This window comes from Talaromyces amestolkiae (genome assembly GCF_001896365.1).
Source record: "Talaromyces amestolkiae strain CIB chromosome Unknown scaffold16.1, whole genome shotgun sequence".
In the NCBI taxonomy this organism is placed as follows: domain Eukaryota; kingdom Fungi; phylum Ascomycota; class Eurotiomycetes; order Eurotiales; family Trichocomaceae; genus Talaromyces; species Talaromyces amestolkiae.
This window is the reverse complement of record NW_024468052.1, coordinates 398,973-416,881: the sequence shown is the minus strand read 5'-3', so window position 1 is coordinate 416,881 and position 17,909 is coordinate 398,973. Positions and strand designations below refer to the sequence as shown.

Genomic DNA, 17,909 nt, shown 5'->3' with positions numbered 1-17,909 from the left:
TAGGGTTCAACGAGGCAGCTAACGCAGATGTAATTACTGTGCTGTTGACATACGGCTCATTCCAACGGATATGCGTAGATTTTTGGTTCATGACCTCATTGGAGGTGTTATATGCTTCCAAGGGTTCTGGTAGAGATGGTTCCGCGATATCAATTGGAGCTGATGAAAGTATGACCGCAGAGTGGCCACAGTATAATACGCCACAAAGAATCTATCATTCCGGAATCTTGAACTCTGCTCATTAAATTCAGCATTTAATTTCCTGCTGTATAGGGCTGACCGTCTCGTATATTGCACAATGTCCGGTAGCCGCCAAATCTTTGCGCGCCGTGCGCAGCACTTCTCGCCCTGGAAAGGAACTACTATCAGACCACAATCATTCTTTCCATGGTCTCTGAATCCGCTCCGCACGTCCTCTAGCCTGGGCTTCAGAGACTACGCAACGTCTACACAGACAACGCGAGCTGCTCATTCCAACCCAGGCAACTTTGCAAATCGCTCCAAAGAAGAGCTCAGAGAAATAGGCCAGAAAGGAGGCCGAGCTACTGGGGTCGGTGGCTTTCACGACATGGATCCCGAGAAGCAGGTAAGCGTCGCGACCTGTTTCCTTTGGGGTGACTCCAAAGTAGACATGATATTGTGAGACGTGGACTTGCAGTGATGTGTTAAGAATTCGACTAACGACTCATGCGTTCTTACTGATTAGCGCGAGATATCATCGAAAGGCGGACGAGCTTCACGTTATTCCTCGAAGGAAGGAAAGGTTGCTGATTAAGGAGGTCGGAAGAGGGGGAGACCGCGTAAGGGGCCAAGCTCTCTAGAAGATTATGAAGACATTATTGTGTGAGTATGGAGATGAGATGTCATGTTTATAGATGTTCATATGCCTACTTTCTACTTATATTTCATGAGCTCTTTATATATTCTAATTGGTTAGCTCAATCTTTCATCCTAACTTTAACAAATAATTCAGTAAAGCCATGAGTTATGTGAGATGAACTCTGCTATGTTTGCAAGTCCACATGAGTGGCAAAGAAAAGGGAAGCAACCCTACCCAGTAATAGAGGAGGGCCTGCAATCTGACCAGAACAATTGCGTGAGGAACTGGTAGTCAATAGAACATTCTGTTACTTGGTTTAGTTTGAAAGGACAAGTCACCCAAAATTGCTGGGTCCAGTGGCGACAAGAAGGCTTGGAGTTTGATGGCACTCTCCCAGTGGCTGCTGGGGACGTTCTATCAATGTGAGTCGTACGGCATCAAGGTGATTTTTTTCTGACACAATGCAGAGCGGTTGGTCCATATGTCTTGCAAGACAACGCTACAACCTCGATCCATTAGTATTCGATCAGCATATAGGTTTCCAGCTTCACTTTCACAGTGAAGACATGTTTAGCACTTCTCGTTTTCTTCTTCTTTCTCTCCCGTGCTTAATATTCTCTGTAGATGGGCATACCTAGCTAATATCAAAATACTCCTTTTTTGGTAACGTCACTTACAGAGTTATACAGTTGATTACAAAGACAGATCACTTCCAATTTTTAAGATATTTATTCTAAATTTTAACAGGCTAAGCGCCGATATTCCTAGAATAGTATCTCTTCACGATGAAAAATGTTTTTCAAGCTCATTATCGGCCAAGTCGTCTGCCCTGTCGCTCTCGATGTCTTCAAAGCCGTTTTGCAGTGTATAGACCAAACGTTGCAATGAAAATAAAAGAGGCTGGCTCATATCAAGATCACTTCCATCAGGTATGAGATAGTCTAATCTCAAAGGAACATCCTGGATGGTCGTTAAATAGATCAAATTTTTGGGGGAAACGCAGCCTTCTCCAGGATACATTGACTGTCACCGTCACTGTACAATAAGTGTACAGATAGCTCGAAGCTGCCGACAAGCCGAATTTCCCTAGATTGATACCATTGAAGTATCTTATGAGAGAGTGTATCATGATTAGAGTGTTGGAAGTCGATTTTAGATAGCTCCCACTTGTCATTTGAAGTATTCCGCCTTTCTTTCTCTTGAACATCGACGAGTATCACAAGTTTGGTTTGACCACTGCTGCCTTTCAACCATCGTTTTGCATCATTGTAGAGCTTTGTTGTAGTTTCACTAATGCCAACCTCGAGAACCACAACTGACCATTTGTCTCTGGACTTCTTGATAGACGCATCTGGTTCTTAGAAGAGTGGCTGAATTCGCCAACAAATTTACATCCTAGGGCCAATTTAGTTTTCTGCACAGATAAGCAGTAGAGAGGGTTAAGATTATACTCACTTTTGCTACCGATCAAGGTGTAGTCTGAGGCATAGCTGCACTCATTTTATCTTGCAGAGGCAAAAGTAGTTCGTATACGATACCAACGGCAGCTTCATGCATCCAGCTTGGGCATCCTTTCAAGACAATACATGCATTCTGTGCATCATACTCAACACCACGAATGTCATCACCGACTTTTTCGAGCCATTTACAATACTCTGTAGGGGAAACCTTGAACTTATCAAGCATAAGAGAATGCTCAGAGATATGTCTTAGCTCAATAACATCTTCAGTGGAAAGGTCATCCAATGTGCGAACTCGGCCAAGAATCTGGTCGATTTGAACTTGTGCCTGATGCCCCATGCTGATGACAATTGGTATTTTTTGAAACTGTTCGATGATGAGGAGTTTTCGGTACGTTTTTATCTGCTGAAGAACGGGTGAGCGTTCCAAATATTGGTAGGGTGACTCCTGATCGCTGGGTCTGTAGTATCTCTGCCATCGGATCGAGTTCGATTTCCGAAACTGTACTTTTCGTCTCAAAGTTCAGACAAAGAGGCGTTGAATAACTGAGATGATGAAATTGATGAAGTTTAAAGAGGAAGATTATCAGTTGAAACTTCCAATATAACAAGAGAGGTATTTATATACACAAGACTAAAGTCGCAATAGCTGTTTCATTTCATTATTCCTTTATCATCTCTGAAGTAATTCAAGTCATATCCTCGGTAGATAATCTTTCTCCTCAGCTGCAGGAAGAATTCGTGAGCCCTGGGAGTTTCTGGAAGGCACTAAGTCCAAATTTTATGTGTGGAAACGTTTCCAACTGATAATGAAACCCGTATTACTTGTTACTTCTGACCCAGATGTAGACAGGGACAGAAAGGGGTAGAGTTGACCTTTAACGATTGGCCTCATGACATTTGTTGAAATGTTCCGCCATGGCCTAAGTAAAATTCTCCTGCTGTTAGGTATATCCAAGCGAAACTGACTTTGTACCACTAGTAAACCCATACAAATATCAGCACTTAATTTGTCCTTAGACGGAAAAATCACAGGCGTGCTCAGCTATGTTATTGGATTATATTTTAATATTCTGCGATCCATACCAATCAGCTCTTATGGCTCAGTGGTAGAGCGTGTCACTAGTAATGACAAGGTCCTCGGTTCGATCCCGAGTAAGAGCAGATGTCATATTCTTATATTTTCTTTTTTGCTTTTTGCTTCTCATAAAAAGAGGTCGTTTTCGCACCAAACTTTTTAGTTGTATCATCGAGGTATTTTCGCAGAGCTTTGTCAATAGTTAGTCACAGTTGGGTTCTGTTACTGCTTGATCGCTGGCACGGCTGCGCTACACCCGATCTGGAGCATTATAAACATCTCCATTTCTTATCTAATGGCCGATTGATCCAATCAACGTTGCCCATCATCTTTCGCGTCAAGTCAACACGCGATTTCCTAGGAGCCCCTCCAATCTAATATCGATGAAAATTGAAGAGAGACGACGGCTGCAATTGAACGCGTTCAAGGTTCACAGACTCCTCGAGTCGACCTCGCAAATATGCCTATCCACACGTCGCCGTTCCCTACCACACACGACACAATCGGCGCATCAACACTGAGTTCTCCAGTTCAGGTACCATCCTCACCACCGTCGCCGTCACCTCAATCGCGCCGTAACACAGACAACAATCATGGAAACAATGGACAGAACAACCAGTTAACGTCTGCGTCGAATGACGTCGCCACATTTGATCTCGACAGACGACTCTCACAATACGCCGTCGACTTTGACAAGTTTCCCGGAGGAAGCAAAGAAAATATCGAGGACATATTTGAAGATGAAAATCAGGGACCTGAATTTGGCGGACCGGAAGATTTCACTATGAACTTGGAAAAGTATTTAAATGGAACGGCGTCTCCAGAAGACAGAAAGCAGCAAGACGAAGATGAATCAGACTCAGAAGAAGACGCACTCCCGGAGTATTCGCCGTCGCCGTCGCCGCGGGCCCGACATCACCATAGTCAGAACCAAGAGGAAGGCGAAGAAAGCGAATTCGGCCCGCCGGTAGACATTTCCACACCGTCGCACCTGATGTGGAGGAAGAATTATGGTTCGGCAAAAGAGGAGACACGCTTAGAATTGGAAGACATTGAAGAAAGCCTGCCTAGCTCTCCTGAGAAGGATGATAGTCCTTCCAAGAACGGGAAGGAAAGTGGCATGGAAGAGAGCCGGACTTTTACGACTGTGCTACGAGAGATTGAGGATTTGCATGAGCAGCGGCGGGAGCGGGATGAAAAGATCGAAGAGAACCAGAAGCAACTGGCATCTGCGAGAGAAGAGATTGAGAACCTCCGGGCTGAACTGCAGCTCAAGGATTCTTTGTTGTCAGAGGCTAACGGCAGATTGGGCGAGGAGGATGTGCTACGAGAACAGCTCCAAGCTTTGCAGCTAAAGACCGACGAGAAGGGTACAACTAGCGAGGATGATGCAAAAGAAATCGCAAAACTCCAGAAGGAACTGAAGGATGCACGAGAGCAGTTGGAAAAACGAGACGAAGCTTTGGAAGATAGTGGCACAAAGCTACGCGAGCTGACTGCGAACATTGAGCTTCAATTGCGTCAGAAGAACTCTGAGATTGAAGACCTCAAAGCGCAGATTGATGAAAAGGAAATACAGATTGCAGATGCTGACGAGGAAATGGCGGAAGTTCAGCGACAGTTTGATATCTTCAAAGAGAGGATCGAGTCTCTGGAGACGCGCAACAGTCCTCTCGAGGAGAAAAATATCATGCTCGAAAAAGAGTTGAGCGGTGTGAGAGCCGAGCTCGCTTCGCAGAGAAACGCCGTCTTGACGATGGCAGTTGACTTGTCCATTGAGGTCCAAGGCAAGGACTATAACGAAGTTATCCAAAGTCTTCAACAGCAATTGGAAGAATTGAAAGAATCTAGTCACGGCAATGGAAAATCTCATGTAGAAGAAGAACTTCGGAACAAACTAGACCAAGCGCAATCTGCACTGCAAAGATCCATTAGCGAGAAGGAAGTCGCCGAGACCGAATGGCATCGATCAAAGGATCTACTCGCTGAAACTCGCAGTCTTATCACAACAATAGAAGGAGAAAACACTCGATTGACAGCACGGGTACAAGAGCTCAGCTCCAACCTCGCCAAAACCCGCGAGGAAGTAGACCGTCTGAAGGAGCAACATCGACTTGAAACGATTTCCACTACTATTCAACAAACTCCAGCGCAACCAAGCGCCAGCGCTCCGGATAGGACAAATGAACTCCGCGAAGCCCACCGCCTTGAAATCCAGAATCTACGCGAAATAAACACGACCTCTATCAACGACCTCCGCGCCTCCTACAACGACACAATCCAGCACCTGCGCGCCATGCTCTCCACCTCCGAAAAGCGCGCAACCCAGCTACACAACCAACTCCTCGAAACCCAATCAACAACAGCCATCCAATCAAACGAAATCCTCTCTCTGAGGTCAGAAATTGAGGATCTACAATCAACCCTCGCTCTTAAAGAAGAAACATCCGCCGAAATGGATAAAATGATTGCCAAATCGATCGAGAAACGAGAACGCGAGTGGGAGCGCAGGACAGAGTTGTTGCTCAAGGAGAGGGATAAAATGGGTAAAGCGCTGATGTGGGCTTGGGGCGAGAAGGAGGTTGGTAAACCTTCTTCTTCTGAAAGGACGAAGAGTCGTGATAATGCTGGTGGTGGTGCGACCGGGGAGGGGTCTGGTTCGGAGGAGAAGAAAGCCAGGCAGGGGTATCGGTACAAGTATGTCGTGCGATCTTGATTTGGTCTTCGACGGTCGTTCATTGTTTTCATATGTGATCTGCATAGTACCGTGGAGTAGAGTATAGTCTTGTTTATTTGTGTTTTTCTTGTAAAGCATCATTCAGAGGATTGTGGATGGGATGGATATCGGTCTTTGTTGTTTGCAAGTGTTTACATTTCCCGGTTCTCGCTCTTTGGCGTTATGGTAGCTTAATTGATGATAATGACATTATTTTCTTTTCATTCTTTTCATTTTATTTCACGTACAATTTTCGACAACAGCTATATTATACAAAATATAAATAGAAGGTACCCGCCAAACAAACCGCAAACTGATGCATACACAATCGCCTATCATACAATCCGAAGAAAAAACAGAGCATGAACATCATCAATCTCATACATCATCCATCCTCTCCTCTCATCATCCCAGCACCACACCACCCACCGCTGGCGCACAAAAACTCGTTCTCTCAGCGCCTCTATACGTATTTCTCCTCTCCACAATCTCCCTATCCCCTTCTAGCGCAACGCCTCCATCCGCCAGACTCAGGGACATGCGTCTTACACCTATTGCTTCGTGTGGGTTGCTGCTGCTGCTGCTATTGGAAGTTGTAGCAACATTCGGAATACCGCCATAAATCGAACTGCGTGGTCGTCGGGTACTCGGATACAGAGTCGCCGTGTCATCGCTGCGTGGGATGGGTGGTAGCGTATGTGCTGGGTCGAAGCCGCGGCCGTCATTGGAGTGGAAACGGCGAGTATATGTTGGTCTTAGCGGGTGTTGTGGTGTTTGTGCCGGGGCATGCATCATGTTGTGCTGATTATGGTGTTGGTAATGGTTTAGATAATGTTGATAGTGTGGTTGTTGTAAGCGCTGGTTGTGAGACGGCGTTCGCCGAGGGAACTGCTGGTTGTTTCGATAGGATGAAGATGATGAGCGGGCTCGTTGTAGATCCTTGATAGAGCCGTGGGCTGCTAATGAGGGTTGTGTCGGTGGGAAGCGTGTAGGTGGATGATGGCCCATGCTCAGTTGGCGATGGGGCGGGAGACGGGTAGATGTTGATGTTGATTTGTGTCTTTGGAGAGGCTGTTTATTATTATTGATATTTTGAATACTTTTACTCACGGGAGCTAGACTGGGCCTGGCTGCTGGTGGTTTTTGGATTGCATCTGGCGAGGTCTTGGGTGTGATTGTTGTTGCAGGTACAAAATTTGGGTGATGGGGATGATGTATTGACCTTGGGTTCGGATTGATATATGATGTCCGCGACTTGCGCACCATCAAAGGCACAGGAGGGAGGACAGGAGGTGGATTTCCAGGCGCGGTCATTGATCGACGTCTCGTCTGTATGCCAGTACCGTTACTATTGCTTGAGCCAGACCGAGCGTCATCGGATGATTTCCTGCCGGCCGGCGATGCGGTTGGTGCTGGCGGCGAAGGAAGATTCGGTATCAAACCAGCACTTCCCGAATCATCATTCTTATCATTCACCTCATCCTTAGATGGAAAAACAGCCTCGATCTCTGGCGACCCCGGTGGCGACGCAAGCGCACGAATCTGCGGATCCTCCGACAGAGGCTGCGACAACCAATCCTTCGGCAGAAACTTTCGACTCGAGACCGACGACTTTTGCCTTGCATGTTTCGTCTTAACCTTGGACGGTACTGAGATTTCAGGGATATCAGGAATCTTGGGTACCGGCGGCACTACCGAGGGTTTGGTCAATGCAGCCTCTGTACCAGGTTGTAGAGTCGAAGTGAGTGACGGATTTCTCGATAGAGGGGAAATGTCACTTCTCAAACTGATAGATCGAGCTGCTGTCTGATCAACAGGTGACACTTTGGGTGACGTATCCGTCCTCACGGACGTTGCAGCAATAATCGAAGGCCTGATCGAATTCGTGTGCGTGTTTAGGTGTAATTGCGGCTTGACTCTCGTGGGCCCGGGATATCGAATACTAGGTGGTCGAACGGGCGTCTCGAACAAAGAACTATCATTTGGTGACCAGTACAGTTCCCCGTTTCCGGGACCAGCATCCGGATGCCGACAGAGGTAGAGGATTTCGTTCTTGAGGGTTTCGCTTTCCCAGCTTGATTCAGAGAAGATGCTGCCGTCTCGGGGAGGGCGTTGGGGGGCGTACAGGCCGAGGAGGGAGGAGTCGTAGGGGCGTTCGCAGACTTGGAAGCAGAAGAACAGAGCTGATGTGGTTATACTACCTGAAGTCAGTGAAAATTCGTTCGATAGCTCAAGAGAAGAGGTGACTTACAATGCCAAAATTTCCAAAATAACAGTCACCCTATGGATCTGACAACTCAACCCTGCCTTCCAATACTGCTGCGTCGCCGTTGACGCAACACACGTCGCCTGCTTGGACACGACCACCAAACCCGCAACTGATGCAGCGAGCCACATCGCTACCATTACGCGAGGGAGATGTGAGCAGGCCATATGCAGCGCATTGCGCGGCATGTTCAATCCGGGCGCCCGTCGATATTGCCATGAGAGGATAGTGTGTATGACCACGAAAGGGACTGAGAGGAATGCCTACGCAGCTGAAAATCAGTATTATAATAATACCCCAAAGGTAGTATAAAAGAGAGAACGTACAGCGATCAATCCAATAATCAAACCAGGCGTCATCAACCCATCGACTTGAGCAGTGCCGTACAAATACAGGACAAGCGCGCATTGCGTGAATGATAGTGAAAGGATGAGATATAGGCCGACGAATATAACTGCACGGATCCATGCCTGTCGGCTTCTGTTTGTGGTTATCGAGGGACCGAACATGGTGCTCATGGTTATGAAATGGTCAAGACGTTGCTGGTTGGTATACGACAGCTCTACTAGCAGTTCTCGCCAGTCAGAATCATTGGCGATCACACAAATTGCCTATCTTGTTAAATTATCGAGTAGTTAAGTTCAGCAATATAAGCGATCAGTTTTGTAAAGTAGCAAGAAGAGGGGGCGCATTTCCCATATAAACGACGATACTTAGGGCTAAAACGCGTCAAAAACCACTTAACGCGGCTGGCTAGAATGGATGACGGTAAATACAAAGGGCGGGGAATGCATCATCTTTTAGTGGCGGGTGTGCCTCGATTCATTTGCATTTTAAACAACTTAATAAATCCATTCATAGGTAGTTTAAAGGGGTCGGGGATTTTTCGTGCTGTCGGCGGGAGTGGTGAAGAATGTCTCGGTCGTGTATGCTCTCAAATTCCGCAGTGTGAAGGGGCGCGTGCACAATGACTCCTCAGACTCGGCGCGACCCATCGGGTTTATGGCGATAGTAGATGCATAGCTATCGGTAGGTATTTAATGCTCGTTTTATCGTGTCTAGGAGGTCGGTTGTGTGAGTCTCGTGCATGGCGAGTTATCCAGGGGCTTGCATATGATGGTCGGCACGAGCGCTTCTCTGCAGTCTGTCCAAGGTCAAGGGATCTACTACAGTGTGTACAACTGAGTAATAAGAAGATGAAGAGGATTATAGGGTTCCCTCGATGACGTTGTTCGTTCGTCTTATTATGGATAATCCTGAATGTTGACCTGATCGAACTTGTCTAGGGTTAAGGTAGGGATGTAGGGCTAGACCCTCTCCTTTCTTCCTAGGATGTACTTAATCACCATCTTTCCTCTAATTTAGGACTCTTTAAGAACTTCACGGTCTAATGAATATTAATCATGTCATTCATTATTGATATGTTGCACACGAATCGAATTAAAAGCAAGCAGTCACGTAAAACTTGTCTATACATACAATCGAAGATCTTGTAGTAAGGTACACGATGACTGGAAAACCTTGGGAGAAGGCGAGGAAGAAGAGAAAAAAATGGTCGTAAGAAATATCCTGAAAAGGATGGTAAAACATGAAGAAAGAATTGTACATGGAATTAATTGCAAACATATCGTTGATATTAAGATGTCCTCTAAGACCGACGCACATCGAAAAACTAAATCAATCAATCATCCTTTTAAAGAAGAGCAAACAAGGAGGCGACAAGAATGACGCCGCCGACAATAGGGCTGAGGCTTGCGCGTCCAGCTGCGCCGGTGAAGGCGGGGCTGACACCGGTTTGAGTGCCGCTGGGTTTGGGGAAAGATGAGGAGCTGGGTCGGACGGTGATCGTGGTGGCAGTGCTGCTTGATGCAGATGGGCCAGAGTTGCCGATGGCACCAGCGCCGGGGACGACGGTGCTGGTAGACGAAGGTTGAGCACCATTGCCGGGAGCAGAGCCGGAGCCGGGCTTGCCGCTAGACTCGGCAGGCGAAGAGCCAGAGCCAGGGGCAGGACCAGTCTCGGAACCAGTGTTGGGGTTTGATCCGTTGCCATTACCGTTGGGCTTGGAGGAGCCAGAGCCAGGAAGGGAACCTGGGTTAGCTCCGGGAAGAGCAGTGGAAGTGGCACTGACTGCAGGTGGCAGAGTCAGGGTCACGGTTGTAGGCTGAGGACCGCAGACTGTGCAGACGGCGGTGGTGGTTGTCCAGCCAGTGGGCAAAGCGGTGGGTGCACCGGCTGTTGCTGTGCAAGGGCAGTATGACTCAGTGATGGTAATGGTGCTGGTAGCGAGACCAGTAGGGCAGACGTAGACGTAGGAAGTTGTCACGACAGTGGTGGTCCAGGACTCGGTGCCAGTGGATGTAGCGACAGCGGTGGAAGTACCAGTGACGGGGCCGGTGGTAGCGGGGGCAGAGACACCGGAAGTAACAGATCCAGAGGCAGTTCCAGTAGGTCCGACAGATGCGGGAGTTGTCTCAGTAACCGAGCCGGTGCTAGAAACACCTGTAGAGCCTCCGACAGATCCAGTAGACGTTCCGACGGTTGTGGCTCCAGTGCCAGAAGGAGAGCCGGATCCAGAGGTTGATGCAGTGGTGCTTCCGGTGCTGGTGGATCCACCGTTAGGAGGAACAGCAGTTGATGAAGACTTAGAAGAGCAGCTGCGTGTACGGGTTGGGCTCACGACAGCAGAGGAAGATGGCACTGTAATGTGAGAAGAGGACTTGGTGCATGGCTTCTTAGTGGATGAGCTGCCAGAATGAGTGCTAACAACCGCTGTTGACGAAGGAGTTGGAGTCTTCTTAGTGCAAGGCTTCGTGGAATGAACAGAAGAAGAGGAAGATTTGCTGATAGCCGCTGTTGACGAAGGAGTTGGGGTCTTCTTGGTGCAAGGTTTTGTGGAACGGACAGGAGAAGAGGAAGGAGTGCTAACTACAGCCGGAGAAGATGGAGACGGAGTAGTGGCCGGTACGACAGCAGAAGAGGAAGCAGCGGGGACAACGCTTGAGCTACCGGAGACAGCTGGAGATGATGACTGGATAACCGCAGAAGAGCTGGAACTGGCCACAGCGCTAGATGAGGAAGCAGCTGAGCTTGAGGCAGAGCTGGAGACGGCGGCAGAGCTTGGGATAACCACGGCAGAGGAGCTTGCTACTGGGCTGGGTGTCGTCGTGGGAGTGGAGGTCGGAGCCGAGCTGGAAATGGCGGCCGACGACGACGACGAAGAAGAAGAGGAAGATGAAGAGCTTCCTGATGGGGTTGGCGTAGGTGTCGGGGTTGGGGTCACGATAGACGAGCTCGAAGAAGAGCTGGACGAAGAGCTGGACGAAGAGCTGGAAGAGGTAGCAGCTGTGGTAGCGGCCGAGGTTGGCGTAGGTGTCGGGGTCGGGGTCACGACAGACGAGCTGGAAGAGCTGGACGAAGAGCTGGACGAAGAGCTGGAAGAGCTGGACGAGGAGCTGGACGAGGAGCTGGACGAGGAGCTGGAAGAGGTAGCAGCTGTGGTAGCAGCCGAAGTAGCGGCCGAGGTTGGTGAAGGAGTAGGAGTATGAGGAGGGGGCGACGGCGCGATGGTTGTAGCACAGTTGCCAAGGACCTTCTTGATGTTGTCTGCGTAGGTGTTGCCATCAGGAGTAGTGTTGTTCAGGGAACCGGTAGCTTCCCACAACATAACACCACCGAATGTAGATGGGTATTTGTTCATGTACTCATTGATCAAAGGTTCCACACTGAACGCGCCAACATAATAGCCAGCCACGGCCTCTGTGTCCTCAGCAGGCAAACCAACGTATAGTTTGGCATTGGGGTTGGCACTGGCTTCGATGACGTCTACCCACTCATCAAAGTTGAACCCATCACCGCCGTTCACGTAGTTGGCGGCAGAACAAGGATCACTGTTGTAGAATTGAACCCAAATGTAATCAAAGGGCGCGTAGTGAATAGCGTTGGAAAGGTGGGCATCAGGAATTGAACACTGTGGTGCGGCACTCAAGAACCATTTCCTCGATGTAGACTTTTGCTCAGTGTATTCGTTGTAGAGCTCCTTGAAACGGTTTGCCATGTATCCGTAACCTGCTGTAATTAGTCGAGGACAAGTTAAAAGCAGAATCAGCGAGGTATATACCAAAGTCAACCCCGAACTCAATATCAAAATCGAAACCATCAACAACCACATCGTCGAATGGACGAGGAACATCGATAGTTGCATACGGGGAATCGTGAGGACCAAAGGCACCCCAGAGCCACTCAGAAAATGCCACGGCAGACTCCTCGGATACAATAACTTGACCTATCGCGGGGCCAGCTCCGCCTAGAGAAAGGAAAATCTTCTTTCCAGCGGCTTGACAGATAGGGATATCTTCGACGATCTGATGACAGTTTGCGAGCAAACCAGTGGTTTCGCCGTTGTGCGTGTAGACAGTACCGTCGCACTGGTTACCAAAGTTTGTCGCGGGCCATCCAGCTAGTCCAGCGTCGGGAAAGTAGTTGACAAAACCAATGTTGATGATGTCTAGAGACGTTTCAGCACAGAATGTGCTCAGACGGGGCTGGTATGCTCCTTGGCCCTGGTAATTGTCAGCATGGCAATGCCTTACGGGGTAAGCAGAGGACATACGTAGTAGGTGGCAACCGAGGTAAGACCAGCATAGGTCACCGCAGTAGAAATAGAAGACATGGTCGCTGAAAATGAATGTGCTCAAATTAATGCAGATTATTGGTAATGAATGAATGATACTGTTTCCTTGAATCCCTCCTAATTAAAGAATGGAAGTCTGGTAAATCCAGAAAGCAAACGAAGGCTTGATAGCTCAACGAAAGGACGCAGACAATGTGTCTGCTGAAATGAGGGTGACGCCTGAAGGGACGGGGAGAGCCTAAAGGAGGAGGAGAGGGAAGAGGAAGGAAAGAAGTCGAGAGAGAGAGAGCGAGAGCGAGAGCGAAAGAGGGTGTGGCGGGKTAAAAGAGATGCAGTCTACTATGTATGTCTGTAAGCAGAGTAGCGTACCACAGACAGGCACACGCTAGTTGCCAGTCTGGGAAACTGGTGATAGAGTCATACAGGGGCATTCACCGATATCCGACTAGTCACGACTCACTACGTGCTACGTGTGCCTACGAGTGCCTGCGAGTCTACGACAGAGACTGCAACTGCCAAGTGTGCCAGCCAGCACCAGCCAACAGTCTAGGAAATTGCCTGGAGGGAGTTAATATCGCTTACGACGAGTTAACGGCAGGCTATAAAGACTAGCAGGCAAAGAGGGTCCAGGTCTAGAGAAGTGTACCTGAAGCTCCATCCATGTCATTTACTAGTACGGCTGACTTAATACTTCATCGCACGTACATAGTACATACCTGGCTTCGACTGAGGACGGACAAACAATTGCTTTATCTAGTGCCAGGTACCGTTCCAATTGTTCTCTTTGAACCGGTTTCCGCTGCGTCCAGACTGTTGAATTGTGCAACTACTGCAGGCACGCTGCAGGCAGACACAGTAGTGTATACCACCGTACCATTTCGAAAACCAACAAGACGTAGCGAGACTGGCGTACCGTGGAAATTTGACGCCCGTGGCGCTGTTGCCTCTTTGTTGGTTGACCGAATTGGCTGCTGGTGTTGGCTGCGCCCAAGCCATCTAGGCTGGCATTGGCCGGAGTGTCGTTGGTAAAATTAGGGTTGGTAGAGTTTTTGGTGGGGTTGGTCGCGATAGATTGAACAGTTCAGCTGCCCTAACCGATACCACCGATCAGCGGCGAATCAGAGGTGGACGAGCCCGTTGGTTCCATGACAGAGCCTCAGCTAGGCTGCTTCTAGGTCGCTGGCCGGATAAATTGTCCTTGCATTTTGCGGCGCAGGACTGAGGTAGCATCTACGTCCTACGTATGACGGTTCGGAAGTGTACTAGCTCAGTTCAAGTTCGTATGGCTAAGACGGCACTGACCGGATCAACAGGGTTCTTTCCTATTACTGAACCACGTGCTGGTCGATACGTACGTACTACGTACATAGTACTACATAGTAACTGAATCACCCCAATTGCTTGTACACTCACTCGTCTTTATTATTCCCTCAAGTCTGGAGCACAGATACAACCCAAGAATACGTGTGTGGATTAATACGAATGTATCTACAAATACAAGACCCGTGTGCCCTCCCTCCCACGCAAAGAAAAATAGCGAGCAGACGCCCTAAACAGGAAATAAATGTCAGAAACTCTCTCAAAGAGGAAGAATCCGCTCCTCTTGGACACTATCGGCAAACCTTTCCCACGGTTTGACGGGACGCTAGCCAGGAACGGAGCCACAAAAGTAATTTGTACCAATGCTGCCAAGACAGCCGACGGCCCAGTCACAACACAAGGAATATGGAGCCCCAATAGAGTAAAGCATTTCCATTGGCTCGGATAAAGCCTACAAGGCCCGTCCAGGCACCCATCGCATACAGTGTGCATAATACGCAGTACGTAGTACGTAGTACAGGTGCATCCAGACTGCATAGTGCGTGCTGTACTCATAGTAGTCAGTGCACGTTTATGCGCCAAAGAGGGCCCTAATCTTAAAATTCTGCTTGGCCTGACTCGCTTCCTGCCTGTCATTCTCTTGTTCAGCCTCGACGTACTAGTGCGTATCTCAGTACGTATCGGCATTTCGGCCAGGGGGACTCCCGATCTCGTCTATTTTTGTCTGCACCCGGGTTAAGGTTAGTGAATAAGTTACAGGAATACCGTAATGACAACATTGACAAGCATTTCTTCCCTGTCTGTCGCACTCCGTTGTGCTTTCGTTCTTGGCGCGAGTCACTTGATTTGATAGAATGGTGGATGCCCATTGGCCACAGTCAACCACGTGCGATGGCCCGGCCAAGAAGGGGAGTGTCGCGTATTACCCGTTCAGGACTTGCTGACTCTATATCACGTGCTGGATCTGGATCGTGATTGAGAGTCACTCTTGGCAATTGCTAGCATAAAGAACTATAGCATGCATAACATATGTTCTTTATGAGGCTCTTGTCGTTTCATATAGAGACTCGATAAGACAATCATGGATTCAGGCTGATTTTTGATACATCTTTCAATCTCGACTTATTCATGCCTGAGTTGAACCAACAGATGCGAGTTTGTTGATGGTCGCAACTCATCAGAAGAGTTTTGAGGAAACTCTACCTAAACAGTATTTAGTGTCTCTCTTCGTCTGATCCTTTATCAAGGGAGTGACTCCTGGTGATCACTTCGAGTATGACGGAAACGACAGGTTAAATTTCACATTTCTCAGTCAGGTATGGCTTATTCTCTTTATTTGATAGCCTCGTTGATGTCGCATTCCAGCTTCTTCGAAGCAAACAAGTTTTGATCAAAGTGTATACAATGAAGCTATTTGTTTGAAAGCATAGTAAAAATTACTTTGTTTCGATAATCCTCCTGTTTTGCATGCCGTTAGAATTGTGTATCTCGGTACCTGGAGGTAGTGAAAGGTCTTTATTGGTTTCGTTTTGTTTGCATGTACTGGGAGCAGGATCTCAAAAATAAATACCTGGGGAATCCTGCTCAGACTTACCTTCTGAACAACATTGAAGCAAGAAAGCATTTCCTTTCTACAAATCGTCGATATTTAATTTCAGACCTTCTATAAATTCTTCCCAAAACTAGTCAATAGCTGGACATGGCCCACACCACCACGCCAGTAACAGTCAACATACTTTTCCTCGCGGGCCAGAATTGCTGGGAAGAATGGTATGAAAACATCAAACTATTGGCCACCCTTACAGGAATCTGGGATTTCGTGAACCCCGAGCTCTCCGACACCAAGATTCGCAAATTCATAAGGACATCCACAGAAGTAACTGAGGATAAACAGGTTGAATCTTCTTCCAACATTGACCCGGCCGAGAAAGACTGGAAAGACATCGACCCGATTGCATGTTTAGAGCAATTGGGACAATTGTCCGCGATGATTCATGATTCGATATATTCTGAGGTTAGAGTTGAGATGCTCAAGGCGGTCAATAAGGATGGTCGAATTATGGTGGATGGAATCCATATCGCGAGACGAATGCTTGTTTATTTGGTGGGAAAATTCAGGCCTGCAGTTTTCAGACGAGCGACTGAGAGACGGCATTTAAGAACAGGCTACTCAGGGAACTTTATTAGCGGTAAAGATCGAAATATATCATCATTTGTCTAGGATGGGCGAAAAGATTTCGTGTCTATATTTTGAATATGCAATATCAAGTTTTCTGACTGTGATATAACGCCTCATGTCTTCCAGTTTAGGAAAATCAAATTTCCATGAGCAATACTACCTGGATTGCTCATCATTCATATCTCGAAAAGTCACTATTTACGTGGATATGTACCTAAATAGTCTTTCTTTTCATCTGATCTCTGGGGTGTTTCAAATATGTGAGTCATGGAGATGACTCCAAACCTACTTTCTTGGTTTATAAAAGGGCCATTCTCTCAATTCTTGATATTATCCTTTTAACCCACTCTTGTTCTCACCTTGGATATCTCTACACTCTAGCTCCAACTAATGATAGACTTTCACCTCAACGGCATCAGGTGAGTTGTTTGAAACCAAGAGGCAATTCGTTTTCTAAACTCCATCTGAGACAGTCGGCTTGGCATGAAATCAACATCTCGAGAAAGATATCGACCGTACACACTATGTGTGTAAAAGTCGATGCCGTGTGTCCTAATCACAGCATGACCTGGTCAGACTTTCAGACTAAGCTTTTCGGTTCTTCAAACTTCCATCACTATATACAACCCTTTCCAATCTGATTCCTTCCATCTTGTCGCTCTAGATCTTAAATTACACCTCATAGACCGGCCTAAATACTGATTATCTTGGCCGATGGTTGCTGTTTCCTGATACAGAAATCAGGGCTAATTGCACATCCGAAAGCAACTCAGTCCATGTTGCTAATTTCTGACGGCTCGACTGACGACTCAGATCTTAGCTCTGGCAGCGAATCTTCAGGTACATCCTCTGTCGTGGTTAATGAGGTAGCTCTCTTGCTTTTCTTTTTAGATGAGAAATCTGCGGGCGTTTTTTGCTCAGGAATAGGGTAATAATTTTTCTAAAAAAGACCAAATCAGCTTGTGATTTGAAGCCTCTCCGACAGACAGTAGAAACATACCAAATGCTCCATTCTCGAGGACCAAAATCCAGTTTTATCGTCAGCACAGAAGGTCTTGATTCGTCCCGTTTTTCGATCACGAATACCAAGAAACACATCGACATCTGCCATTGTGCTTAATTCATAGGCCTTTTGGACAAGGGTATTGCTGCGCCGGTATTTTTGTTGACGTCTCTGCTTTTGCGTTCTTGTACTGGACTCGGATGGTATCTTTTGATGTTTGGCCGCATCTTTTGGGTCTGCCATGGCATTTGTTGTGTTGCAGCTGTGACAAGATGTGGAGATAGGCGACGCTGAATGATGGAATGCTGCAGTGTCGACTCGGACAGCGACGGGGTAAATGTTCACGTCGTGCCGTGTGGGATTAACGAGTGGTAAATGACAAAAGACAGTTGTGACTGTGGTCAATGTGAGGAGTGCTATTAAAACGGCAAGTG

The 17,909-nt window shown here is 47.6% G+C and overlaps 3 protein-coding genes across 3 annotated transcripts; 1 reads left to right on the top strand and 2 right to left on the bottom strand.

Moving 5' to 3' along the window:
• Positions 1–3,818: 3,818 nt before the first annotated feature.
• BHQ10_007673 (uncharacterized protein) lies at positions 3,819–6,074 on the top strand (the record flags this gene model as incomplete). Its single annotated transcript, XM_040880394.1, has 1 exon — positions 3,819–6,074. The coding sequence occupies one exon, from the start codon at positions 3,819–3,821 to the stop codon at positions 6,072–6,074; it is 2,256 nt and encodes a 751-aa protein (XP_040736176.1).
• A 405-nt stretch (positions 6,075–6,479) lies between these two features.
• On the bottom strand, positions 6,480–8,858 carry BHQ10_007672 (uncharacterized protein; the record flags this gene model as incomplete). Its single annotated transcript, XM_040880393.1, has 5 exons — positions 6,480–6,875; positions 6,964–7,134; positions 7,185–8,271; positions 8,326–8,603; positions 8,667–8,858. The coding sequence occupies 5 exons, from the start codon at positions 8,856–8,858 to the stop codon at positions 6,480–6,482; spliced, it is 2,124 nt and encodes a 707-aa protein (XP_040736175.1).
• A 1,175-nt stretch (positions 8,859–10,033) lies between these two features.
• On the bottom strand, positions 10,034–13,012 carry BHQ10_007671 (uncharacterized protein; the record flags this gene model as incomplete). The annotated part of the gene is made up of 3 exons (XM_040880392.1): positions 10,034–12,408; positions 12,461–12,902; positions 12,953–13,012. 3 exons carry the CDS (start codon positions 13,010–13,012, stop codon positions 10,034–10,036), a joined length of 2,877 nt encoding a protein of 958 aa, XP_040736174.1.
• Positions 13,013–17,909: the final 4,897 nt, after the last annotated feature.